General features: G+C 42.5%; 1 protein-coding gene across 2 annotated transcripts in view; it reads left to right on the top strand.

Annotated features, from left to right (window-relative positions):
- The window catches only part of PPFIA2 (PPFI scaffold protein A2), a 1,995,062-nt gene that overhangs the window by 193,508 nt on the left and 1,787,673 nt on the right, over positions 1-13,881 (top strand). For both annotated transcript variants that reach the window (XM_085652973.1, XM_085652974.1), the window contains exon 2: positions 449-699. In XM_085652973.1, coding sequence (XP_085509099.1) covers positions 454-699 — 246 coding nt within the window. In that variant the 5' untranslated portion in view covers positions 449-453. The remainder of the gene's footprint in view (positions 1-448; positions 700-13,881) is intronic.

A 13,881-nucleotide genomic window follows, 5' to 3' on the forward strand; every position in this document is an offset into this window, starting at 1 on the left:
AAGGATGGAAATGAATACTACACGAAGCATTCATACCAACGTCTCTAAGAAACAAACTGCTGTCTTGCCTGTGCAAATACTTCAGCTTTGTTTGGCAATCCATCAATACAATTTGGGATAGAGGAAGCCTGGTATATTGAATTTAAAGCTTTGGTGTTTCTGGAACCAATGTGTTTAGTAGCTCTCTCGCAATCACCTTATGTACCAAGAGATGAGGAGCATGAACCCGTGGCATAACCACATGATGGGGGCCCCCCCTACAGACTGTCACAAGGGGCCCCTGAGCCTAAGTGAGAGCCCAATGAAGAGTGCCCCCACCCCCCGCACCTGCGTTACTCCCCCGATATGAACTGCACCTGAACAGTAAATGGAATATCTGTGAAACGTAAACTCTGTCACTCATTCCTTGAAAGTGGTGTATCAGTTCTGTGTGCTTTTTCATTTCCAGGCACGATGTGTGAAGTAATGCCGACGATAAACGAGGACACCCCCTTGAGTCAAAGGGGGTCCCAGAGCAGCGGGTCGGACTCGGATTCCCACTTCGAGCAGCTGATGGTGAACATGCTCGATGAGCGAGACCGCCTCCTCGACACCCTCCGGGAGACGCAGGAGAGCCTGAGCCTCGCCCAGCAACGCCTGCAGGATGTCATATACGACCGAGATTCACTTCAAAGACAGCTCACTTCGGCACTGCCACAGGTTTGACTCCTTTAAATCCCGTTTTCGCTCATTTTTATTGAAATGCCCAAGTAAATGGAAATGTTGTTCCCAAACTAACCTGGGTACCAATATGCAGTCGGGAATGCTTTCAATGCATTTGCAATGGTCTGTTCCATAATAGTTTTTTTTGTGAGAGCAAAATGAGAATTCATTATTGGATTGCTGATGTGTCAACATTCGTGCTCGCATAACATTATTGGCAGATAAAATTCAACATTATCTTATCCTTCAAGTCTTCTTTTTCTTTAAAATAAAAAAATCATCTTGTCTATTTGCTTCTGATATTTTACACAAACGAATTAAATAAACATTATCTATAATGCATCTATTTTAAGATCTGACTTGAAAGCACAGCTGCCACCAGACAATTCTGTGAGAATTACTACAGAGGGCCTTTGACCTCAGCCACATGTTGGGAGCCTGGAGTGCATGCTTTGATTGGGAAGAAGTTGTGTGCTTCCACAAAAAAAGTGCTTGCCCTCCACAAAGTTGTGATAATTTTGTTTATCCAGATGCCCGAGCTTGAATTTACAGGGGCACACACACCACTAGATAATTGTTGGTGTTTTTCTCTGGCAGCAGCATAGAGGGGAGCAGGGCAGTAATTAACCTATGTGGAGTTCTAGGTCTGGCTTGACAGTTGTCAACTGACCATTTAACCTGCACCAATATTATTTTACAGTACTTTGCTTCTACACAAGTAAATATCTAGTCCCAATCTGTTTAATTATAATGCTTCACATTACTATACAATATTCCTTTCAGGCCAGAACTTTTGAAATTGCCAATACCTGCTAAAATTGCTTATGGTATGCTACTCTAAGAGACTCTATTAACATGTGACTAGGTATTATATTTTACCGAGGTCAAAGAGCTATCAGTGTCAACATCAGTCAAACTTATGCATACATGAACATCAGGTGCCGGCAAAGTTATGTAAGCTTTTTCTAAAATGTTGCCTTTTCTATGAATGTAATAGCCTTTTCTGAAGTGGATAAAAATATACTAAAGTGGTATTAGAGAAATGCAGCAAAATGTTCCTATAAAAACCTTTTTTGGGGGGGAAACATTACCCTGCAAAAACCTTTCAGGAAAATCACTTGCCCTCAAACAAATTTGGAGGAAGGCCAAAAACCTCCCAACTTTGGGAAATAAAAAATGGTTTGCACTTCACCCAACCTCTTTAGTGAAGTTATTGTTTTGTTTCCACTAAAATCAATCATTTAACGATCCTGTCACTGTGCCGCTCGTGCTCAAAACTTGTGGAACTTTGTTTCTCAGCTAACATTGTGGATCTTGGAACAGGGCGTGAGGGACTGCGAGGCGCTTGCAGCGTGAACATCGTCAACAGCTGCTGCCTCTTCCCGGACACTCCCCTTCTGATTGCCTGCCTACCTCTCTGCCTTCAAAACCACGACTCGCGGCCCCCGCTTCGCGGGAGCCGCTCGTGCTCAAAACTTGTGGAACTTTGTTTCTCAGCCAACCTTGTGGATCTTGGAACAGGGCGTGAGGGACTGCGAGGCGCTTGCAGCGTGAACATCGTCAACAGCTGCTGCCTCTTCCCGGACACTCCCCTTCTGATTGCCTGCCTACCTCTCTGCCTTTAAAACCACGACTCGCGGCCCCCGCTTCGCGGGTGCTGCTCGTGCTCAAAACTTGTGGAACTTTGTTTCTCAGCCAACCTTGTGGATCTTGGAGCAGGGCGTGAGGGACTGCGAGGCGCTTGCAGCGTGAACATCGTCAACAGCTGCTGCCTCTTCCCGGACACTCCCCCATTTCGTTTCTCTACACTATATGTTCAGTCTTTAGTGCCGCTGCGCGGGACGCACGCCGGGCGAAGCCCTGGCCAAGGGCGGGCCCGTTTCAGCCCGTTACAGACCGAGCAGGACCGGACCGGGCCCACCCTCTAACATTTATCAATGTGTGTAAGTCCCTGTTTATAACCTATTTTTGTATTCAAGTAGCAATTTGCAGTAGATTAATTTTGATCTGTAAATGGCGGCTACACGAGGATCTAGGAACAAAGTGGCTACGGACGTACACAATATAACTGGTCCCTTGGATAATTTTATTGTGAGGGCGAACTCAGTTATCGATCAGGGAATTGCTCTCATGGAACGGAGAGCGTCCCAAGACCTTATTTTAGCAAAACGTTCATCTTTGGGACACCTCGCAACAGCTAAAACTCCAGACCATCATAATAAGCAATTAGTCCCTATCTTAGTCCATGCGGACTTTCATAGCATTCCAAACGTGGTAGACCTATCCCCATCTCCCTCTGATTGTATCTTAGACTCGCATCTGGAGAGGTCTTTGGCCCCAGATTCAGTCCAAACTGTAGAAGATGTAACATCTAGACAAATGAGGGATATGAGAGAGGGCGCCACTCAAAAAAAAACAAGAATTAAAGGAAAACCAAAAAACGCTAAGAAGACCAACCACAGGCTGAAAAATCCGGTACTTGAAGAAAAAGGGCCAAATGTGGTATCACTGAGTAACGGGGAACAACTAGACCGACTGTCAAAAGATAGTCGTACTTCCGCACATTCACATGCGAACAGTATGACTCCTGAACTGGATAATGCAGAGGTTGCTTCTAGCCCATCAGTAAATTCTAAGGTTACTGAGGCTGATTATAAAATAATTTTTAATCACATGAGTGAGCTTTTAAAAAAATATATTTTACCCCTAGAAAATAGACTGAGTCTGATCGAAAAACAACTAACTGAATTGACCGTTTATTCTAAAGACCTGACTAGCTCCAAGGTAACAAAGGTGGCGAATAAGAACTTAACTTATCAAAATAATCCTATGGGCCCTACAACAACAAATCCATTAGTTACTAATGAGAATGAAATCATAATGGATTTGACTCTCTCTCAGAATAACCCTATAGAGAATATTATTAATCCTGTTACAAACAACTTGCTGGAGGCAAATAAAAATCAGGATTATAAAAATGCACCTCAATCAGGGAAATTAGCTATTAATTTACCCCCGGAAGTAACCCCTTATTTGGTGGTTCTGACCGGGGTTCCTAAACTGAAGGAGGACATAGAGGAGTCCACTGGGTCATTAAAAAATAAGGTACAACATTGGCTCAATTTAAACCGTCCTTTGCCTCCAAACAGAATGAGTAAGATTTTAATGGTACGTAGGGCACCTTGGGTGGGTTCTGGTAGAAAAACAATTCAGGGTGATTGTGTTTTGGTCAATTTTGAGGACCCGGCTACGGTTGATTATATCTGCTCCTGGGATACCCATAAAAGTAATGAGGTTATTGGAACTAAGAAACTTTCTTTCTTTTACACCCCCAGGTCCCCCCTCTATCCAGATTATGACCGTAGCAGGGGTAAAGTAGGTCACCAAGAGAAAGGAGGAGATGCCAGAGGGTGGAGAAGGCAACTAAATAGGGAAATGGAAACCGGGGATTTTTGGCGAGGAATAACGACCACCAATAGATACAGTTGCCTGGAGACGGTTGATTGACTCCGTCCGATTGGTGAGGCCAAGCATGATTCCTGCGGTGAACCTAACAAACCAAAGAAAGAATGTAACTCTCTTGACTATGGCCATTCAAGGGACACCCATATTGCCGGGGGCAAAGAGTTAATAAATATTCAAACTGTTCCTCGGTTTATACCTGAGGAACTGGTCACTCCAGAAATTGTAGCTTCTAATGACCCTGAGGCTGTACAAGACGGTGAATCGGTCCCCTTACAACCTCACAATTTCACCGTGAGGGATAATAGAGTACTAGAGGTTCCCGTTTTAAAGTCGCATGCTTTGGAAAGATCTGAACCTGTTTATAAAAGAAAGTTGTCCCTTTTGTCCTGGAACATAGCGGGGTTATCTAATAAGCTAAATGATCCTATTTTCTGTGACCTCGTTGAAAGATACGATATTATTTGTTTTCAGGAATGTTGGGACCAGGTCGAAACTCATATTGCTGGCTATCGTACTTACTTTACTACAGCCACTCAGTCTAGAAGGGGTAGATGCTCTGGGGGGCTTTGTACTTATATCTCAAACGCTGTCAATTTGAATATAAAACTTCATTCCATTGGGGGTCATAATGCCTTTCAGCTACTTTTTTTAAAAGGGAAAGGAAATTGTTCCATCATTTTAGTAAATTTATATAATAACATACCCAAGGAGGATCAGAAAGAAGTCTTAAAAGATCTAATGAATTGCTTACTCAACGAGATAGAAAAAGAATATAATGATCCGTGTATTATATGGACAGGTGACTTTAATTGCCACTTATGCCCTTACAACAATCTGGGTACATGTGGAGTGGTAAATTTAATTGGCGAACCTTGTACCCACTTTGAGCATTCAACGACGGGAAACTTGCTTAATAGCTTACTTTCCGACTGGAATCTGGGTTTCGTAAATGACTTTTGTAATCCTCAGGTTGACTTTGAACCCACTTTTAACGGGCGTGGTTTGTTGTCCGTTATTGATTTTACACTAATTACTTCTAGCCACCATCGCAATGTCACGATGTTTAAAACATTGGACATCGCGATCAGTGATCATTTTCCAATTAGTTCGATCTTTGATTTTGATTTTGATCTGAATTCTAGGCTCGTGCCTAGCGTAGCCGACAATTTATATCGTCATGTTATTTCATTGTCAAGAACAAATGGCTACGCGATAAAATGGAATAAGGTGGATTCAAAAAAAATCATGCATACTTTGATTGCAGATCAGTTCAACGATTTTATGATATGTTTAGATGATACGCCTGATCCAGATGCTGTTATTGATGCCTTTATGAGGATTACATCTCTCATTGGCAGCAAATTAACAGGAACTCCGCGGGATGGGGCGAAACCCAAGGCAGAGGGCTGGTTTAATTCAGAATGTTCTAAAGCCCATACTAGTTTAAAACAGGTTTTAAAAAAAATTCCCAAAAACTTACAAGAAATTAGAATCGCCAGAGCAACCTATAGATCCTTATTACTAAAGCGGAAAAGGGAGCTGAAAGAGAATGCCTGGACTGCTCTAGTCCAGGCTAGTGCTTTGAAAGACAATACTGCTTTCTGGAGAGCAATAAATGCTCCTTTTTTCAATGAGAGGAAAACTGATTTGATAGAGCTTGCTATTGAAGATTCGGTATGGATCGACCACTTTACTGAGCTCTATAAAAAAAGATGACTTGCCTCCCTTGGATCGCAATTTCCAACTCCAAAAGGTTGATAGTGAGCCTATTTTGCCTTCCTTGTTCCCCTTAGGGATCTTCTTTTCTTCTACTGAGGTGGAAGAAGCATTGCTGGCAAGCTCAAAAAATAAAGCTTCAGGGCCTGATGGGATCCCTATAGACATTTACAAAGATAATATTTCTCTATGGGCCCCATTGCTTACCATTGTATTAAATAGTTTTAATAAAAAAGGATTCCCACTTACCTGGCAGGAGGCGATCGTAGTGCCTATTTTTAAGAAGGGAGACCGTAATGATCCCAAATGTTATAGGCCAATTTCGCTTCTTGACTCACTTATGAAGGTGGCTGGTAGAATCATTCTAAATAGGTTGCAATTATGGGCGGAGGATAATGGTATTTTATCAAAATTTCAGTACGGTTTTAAGGCAGGTTTGGGAACTATTGAACAAGGCCTCAATTGAGCCTTAATAACTGGCAAATATATGGCAGCTAAAAAGGGTAATCTTTTTATGACTTTTGTTGATCTTAGCTCAGCATTCGACTGCCTAAGCCACGAAGTCTTATGGACCACTTTAAGTGGGTTTGGCAAAGATCAAATAATCCTTAATTTTTTTAAAAAACTTTATAGAGGGGCAGGGGCAAAGGTACGATATGGAAAAAGAGGAGAATGTACCAGCAAATTTCCAATAATGAAAGGCGTTCGCCAGGGTTGCATATTGGCACCTTTTCTTTTTAATTTATATATAAATGGCGTGCCGGACTTTTTATTGGATTTAGATGTAGATTATCCACAAATCGATGGAGCGGCAGTCCCCATTTTACTTTATGCTGATGATGCGGTTATCATGGCTAGAACCCAACTGGGCCTCCAAAAGGCAGTAACTAGTTTCTCAACATATATGAGTTCCAGGGGTTTAAAAATTAATATTGGGAAAACCTTTACCATGTGCTGCTCATCAAAGAAAAATCTTTCTTGTGACATTTTTATTCAAAAGTCTAAGATAGGTCTAACAAGTACTTTTTCATATTTAGGGATTGTTTTTAATAAAATGGGAACTTGGAAATCAGCGGTCAATACAAGGAATCTTGCTTTTGCTCGCGCGCTAGGTGCATTAAAACAATTCGCAAATAAATTGGGGGGTAGGCCTGTACGTATCCTTTTGGAGATTTATAAGTCTAAATGTGTCTCAACTGCTATTTATGGGGCTGGTATTTGGGGCACGACTGACTGCCGGGAAATACAAGTTAAAGAAAATTCTTTCCTGTGCTATCTCCTAGCGGTACCTATTTCGACCTCCATATACATTTGCCATAGAGAACTTGATCTGGTCTATATATCGGATTTAATAAAAATCAGCCCTTTATTGCTATGGCATAAGATATGGACTTCTGAGGCAACCATCTACAATAGAGCCATCTTGTTAGACTGCATGAGATTAGAGAGATCGAAAGATATCAAATAGATTTCATTTATAAAGGAATTCCTGACTAATATGGGGTGTGCAGAATATTTCAATACACCATCCTCGCTATCCTTGATCTCCAGAAAGGCCTTCAAAAAATGTTGTCTTGAATTTTTGGAGTCCAAACGGTGGCTTGAGGAGAGGAACAAGACATCTGTATCACATCATCATCTAATATTCCAGGGTTCTGGCATGCAGCTTTACTTATCTCCTGAGTTCTCTTGTTATACGAGGATGCTGTTAGCTCGACTTAGAACTGGTTCTTTTTTTAGGATGTTAACCTTCCCGGAAAATAATGATTGGTCATCAAGTTTAATTAAATGCCCCTGTGATAACCTCTCCACGCAAACAACAATACATTGTGTTTTATTTTGTAAATATTATGCCTGGGGAAGAAAGAGATTTTTGATTCCACTTCTAAAGACTTGGGGCCTAAGACAGTGTAAACTTGCTTATGTAAAGCTGCTGCTTCTAGAAGATGAATTGACCATTAGTGCTGTATCAAAATTTTTAAAATGTGCAATCCGATGTAGATCCACTATGAATTAAATATTGCCTTCCCAGTTTTAGGTTTTCCCTATTATGTAGTACTCAGATTTTGATGTATCTAGATTCTAATTATTGTTTTTTTATGTATGTATTTTCAATGTGCTTTTATGGTTTTAATAATTGAAATCGAATAAAGCTATCTTTGACTTTGACTTTGATCCTGTCACTTTCAATAAGAAATAGGAACAGACCCAACACAGAACAGATCGGTAATTAACCTAAAGCATTTGTAGATCAATAAGCCACACAACAATCTGTGGCCTTCCGAGCTAAGAATGTGCTAAGTACATTTATTTTTAGATTTATAATCTACCCCTTTTAATGGTTTTTCAAAGAATCACAAATGAGCCTCAGGATTGTCACAAGTTTACAAACTAATTTTTCTATTAAACCTCCTTAAAGTGTGTTTTGCTAACCCCTGTTTGTCGCTATAACTATTGTTAAATCATAAGAACATAATTAATATATGTGAAGGAGAAATCATACTATGTAATGCAGTTATTTTCCATTTTCTAAAAATTATTCAAATATACCAGTGAGGAAGATTAAAAATAAAAACATAACATTAAAGAAGTGTTATACTTGTCCCCATATTAATGTCGCAATGGTCCTCGTTCTTATTCACATTTCAGAAAAATTTGTAGCACTGACTAATAATGAAGGGGCATACAGTCAAGGTCAAATGGGACAGAAAATGCCCCCGAGGCACCAAAATAAAAGTGGTCCCCATTAGTGAGTTACATGGCTAAAACAATGACCCATGTGTGCAAATCAGAGACATTTTTAACTTAAAGATACGCTGTATAAGTGTTTTGCAAGGTGTGGATGACTGCATGGATTTGAACTTGCTACAGGCAGTGTTTGTTTTATTATCCGGGAAATCAACAGTAAACCTGCCCAACAGACCATAAAACAGGCCCACAAAGAGTAAAAAAACATCAGCCCCACACACTGACTGGTCAGATGAGCCCATTGGGCACTGCCGGATTCCCCGCCTACAGGTACCACACCTGAAGTATATGAATATCCACTCCGTAATATTCGTGTTCTTTGACGGTGATTAGAACTCTTTCTTTTAGTCATTATTGTTTTTCACGTGCCTTTCTTCACAGTTTTTAGTCTGATCATGTCACCTATTAAGTGCTGATAAGATCATTTTTCATACACATAAAGGGTAATAATCTCTCCCCAATTCTCCTTTCTCTGAAGAAGCATCTACAACTACTTTTTAACTGGGTGTGTAATCAAAATGTAGGCCATTCAGAACTTTGTTTGTGTGGATTGCTCTGATGTTTTACAGTTTGCAAAAAAACGTTTTTGATACACAAGCAGCAGATTCAAAACAATACGCTTATTGTGATTAAACGTTTTTGTTATTTTTTCCTTTTGTTCTGTCTTTCATTTGTTCTTTTTATCCTTTTCTTTCTTTCTCTTTTTCTTTCCTTATTTGTTTTTCTGTTTCGATTGTTTATTTACTCTGCATATTAAACATTAATTGCAGTAAACCAAGGTCCCTTGTGCCTCAAGAGTTTTTGAAGATTAAGTCTAGGTTTTTCGATATTTGAACCGGGTTGCAGTCAACCAAAGTGTCCCACGACCCAGGTGTTCCATACATGAGGCTCACACAATGGCCAGGAAAGGAAACTGTTTTTTCATCTAGAATACATTTTGGAGAGGGCATCTTTCAGACACCTGTGAAGAAACACTCGTATCTTTTTATTACTTTCTTTCTGTTGCAACATTTTTTCAGCCTGAGCATTTGCAAAATGCATTGGTGGCTGGGTGCCTGCTTACACCAGGGTTGAAAGAGGATGAAGTTGTACGTGTGTCATCAGGTAGTTTCTTTCGCATGTGGAGTTCTGTTTGTGCCAAGTAGGCCCTCTGCCAGGTAAGGCTTCATGTCGCCATGTCCATGTGAACATCGGTGTTTGTGATTGACAGGAAGTGTGGGTGAGCTGTAAATTATAGCTTGGGCCAATTCTCGCCTCTTTTGAGAACTCTTTATGGGCATGCATATTACCAATATTTTTCTGCCTGTAATGTTGCCACATAGTTTAGAACTCATTCACAAGACAGCTCTCCTCTCAGGCTTTCAGAGTCAATTGAGTGAGTCACGCAGGTAGCTGTTGAGCAGAGAAGTTTTATTCAGGATAGTTACAAGATGATAAAGAGACCCCACCAGGAGCAGCCATCAAGCTGCTCAGCCCACTCAACTGTGTCGTCTCAGACTGAATCATAACATTCTAAACAGCATCATCAAAGTAACATTCCATTGGTGGTAAATAGCACTGCATTTACTAAAGTCAGGATATAACAACTTTCTTATTCATTCACTCAAAGTGGTTTTAGGTCTTAAATCTCCCGCACAAAGGACCAGGGGTTGGTGCCTCAAAGATACTTAAAGCTTATTTATTTGGACTGAAGTACAGAGGCGCATTTTAACCAGTCTTCAGAAAGTTCAGCGTTCTTCTCTCAGACAGATCCACAGGAGAGGCAATCCAGATAAGCTAGAATTCCTTTTTTCTTCCAGTATATTTAAGTGGTCTACTTACAAGAGTAACGTCTTTAACAGCAAGTGTAAGATGTGCATTTAGCATTGAATAGTATACAAGAAGTATTGTTTGTCTGAGCTTCAGACAAAGACATGGCTTGGGAGAGTCATGGGCAAGAGGTGATTGGTCTGTAGAAACCTTGATACATTTGGGGAGCGAGGCTTGCACCTGCTTTACAGAAATTTAACCGATTGCGGTTCTGCTGACTCATTATTTTCTATCAGTGAGAGAGGAAACACATTTCTTCAGAGGACAGAGTAGGCAAGAGACACTAGCTAACAATCTTTCATTTCCAGGAAGCTGAGACCAAAAAGGCAGCAGCATCTTAAATTCTAGTAAATGTGTGGCTTATCTCAGAGAACCCTTCCCCCCCACTCTTACAGTGTCAAAATCTGTACACGAAGTAGTTATAGTTTATCTCCTTTCCTCACTGCATGCATTGATTGAACTTTATTCCATGTACTCATAGCTTACCAAACCACATTTGAATGTGTTTTGGTGCGGAGACACCAAGTCAAGGATAATGTGGTAGAGAGATGCTAGGAGAGACCCATTCAACAGATCCAAGATGGCGGAGTGAGGACCTGTGCCTAGCAGCACACTAAGAGGCTCTCCCCCATTTTCTCTCCTCTTTCATCGAAAACGCCTGTAACTTTCAACCGAGTATGCTCTCACCCGGTTTAACGTATACAAAATCCAAGAACTAAACGCAGAACGCTCTCAAACTTCCAAATCTTGTATCCGTGGACACCGCAACACTGCTACACAGCTACGGGAAACACAGAGGCTCTCTCCGATGCTAGAGCTCCCAGGGACGACACGACTCTTTCGGCAGATCGTGCAAGGACTGCTACGGAGCTCGGGGCTCAACTGGTTAAGCCTGTATTTTCGGACTGCCTCTTGTTCTTTCTCCTCTGCCTTCCGGACGAGCAAGATGCCCTCGAGAAACCAATCTCGCATAACTCGACATAGCAAGCACCCGACCGGAGTCCTTGCCCTCCCAGCCGGAGCTGGAGCCGGAGCTGTGCGGGAGACAGGAGCGACGATATCCGGACTTCCTCAGATTGCCGCGATCAATGCTGACATTGATGGACCTCCTGCGATAACAAGCAACGGCTGTCCCGCCACGGAGCACGTAACGATTGAAAAGGAAAGCACGAGCAAACAGGTACTGAGACCGCCGACTTTACTTATTGACTCTCACTCTAAGGGGTCTAGTAGAAACCCAGCTTCAAATTTGGTTAAACCTCCGGGCAAAAGCGGGGCGGCTGCTATAGGCAAAACAAGTCGCTCATCTCCTTTGACTTTAGAACACATCTCCTAGAACGTCTCCACCGCTTCTAAAGAGACACTTTCCAGCAGCAAGCAAACCAGCAACGTGCCGGGGGCTGAACAACCGAAACATCGAAAGTCCCTAATCCGTGACACCCCTACGGATTACAGCATGATACTCACTGATTCCCTGACCGAATTGTCTGAGCCTGAAACTAAGACGGGGGCTACATCAGAAACTGCAGCAGCCATATACAGTCCAGATTCAGCGTTGCCCATTTCAGGCTCACTGCCTGCTATTGCAATCGCCATTACTCCGCCTGGAGGTCCCCAACCACCTGTAGCAAAGACATGTCCTACCAAAAGCGCTAATCTTAATAAACACATGGCCTCTTCAGAAACAACAGTGCACACAGAATACATCGAAATTACCGAACAAGACCCTCTCGAGGGTTCCGATGCTGAGGTTAGTACAGAGGACGAGGCTAGGTCTGAAGACGAGCTAGGGGAAAAACCATCAAACGGGCCCTGTGACTCCAAAACAAAACCTCGAGCAGGGAAAGGCCACAAATTCAAAAGTAAGGCTCGAGCCAAAAGAGGCCGCAAAACAGTCTTATTAAACCGGCCCCTTGCAAGCAACACCTTGGATTCAAAAAAGACTTATGTGGACAAAAGTCCCTTAGGAAAATGGATTGAAGCAAAAGGTTTAGTCAAGAATTTGTCACAGAGACTATCAGGGGCCAGCTTAATCGAAGCTTCAGAACCCTCGGATTCTTCTCCCATATTAGTAATGCCTTCCTCTTCGGATACTCCTGCTCTAGCAGAGAATTACACCTTAACTGCTCCACCCAAACCGCCACCAGTTGGGCTAACTTGTCAAGAATTAATTTTGACTCAAGCACCTGGGGTCGACTCTCCAGCGAGTACAGACACAACATCTAACCCAACTGCGACTCCCACGATAATACTTCACACTCTGCCTCCCTCCACTGAGAGTCCCTCTGCTACTACCATTTCTGCCCCTCCTCTATCTCACCAAATGGAACACTCAGGTGCCTCTTCCAAAAACAGATCCGGGCTAGGGCAAACGCCAGCGGATCCCGCCTCAGTAGACACTATATTACAGATATTGAGAGATCAACGTGCTGAAGCTAAAGAACATTATATTCAATTGAGGGAGGACAACAGTAAAATGCACACTTCACTACAAGAACTTGCTTCCAAATTAGGTGGGATTACCCAAGATATCGCGGGACTCCAGCAACGTGTGGTTGAAATCGCGGAGGCCAACTCAAACATAACCGCCGTAACAGAGAAACATGACACCCAGCTGCTGGCATTACAATCAAAAGTTGAAGACTTGGAGAATCGACAAAGACGGTCCAATCTGAGACTTTTTGGGATTCCGGAGGGATCTGAGGGGTCTGACCCGAGGTCTTACTTAGTGGGGCTGTTTCAAAAGCCTTTTCCAGATCTTGCAGACTGGGACTGGGATACACAAATCCAACGTGCTCATCGCCTGCCTTTGGCTATGAGAAACAGAAACAGAGAAAACCAGTTTCCACGGCCCCTTATAATCTTTTTTGGCAACTTCCTATTGCGCCAAGCTGTCTGGCAGAGAGCTCGTCCTAATGCCCCTGTAACCTTAGGGGAGCTTTCATTCTTTGCCCGATCAGACCTATGCAAAGAAACAATGGACAGGCGCTGGATGCTTTTCAAATTGATAGACCCCATCAAATCTTGAGGGGCCAGGCATTCCTACAGGAGCCGGCTCGCCTTAAGGTTAACAAAAACGGCCACACCCACTTCTTCAACGATGTCAAAGAAGCTGAAGCATATATTTCTAGATTTGGCACGGGTTAGACTCTGTATTGCCTTAGTAAATTTGTCGGCATCTGGTGTGCCTCGCCTTGTATAGACACGCCACAGGCTACATGGCAAAGCACAGGGAAACATTGACAATGTTACCCTTTTTTTTTTCTTCCTGGAGAGAGGTGTGGGGGGGGGTCCTCTAAGGTGTCCTGTCTTGTGCGCTGCCCTTCCAGCGGCAGCTGTCACTCAAGGGTGGTTCTTCCCCATTGGGGGCGAGAATCAGGGTGGGGGGAGGGAGGGGGGGTTTCTGGGTGGGTTAAAATTAGTAAAAATTGGTCTCAGGCT

This window comes from Triturus cristatus, chromosome 4_1 (assembly GCF_964204655.1).
Source record: "Triturus cristatus chromosome 4_1, aTriCri1.1, whole genome shotgun sequence".
Lineage (NCBI taxonomy): Eukaryota > Metazoa > Chordata > Amphibia > Caudata > Salamandridae > Triturus > Triturus cristatus.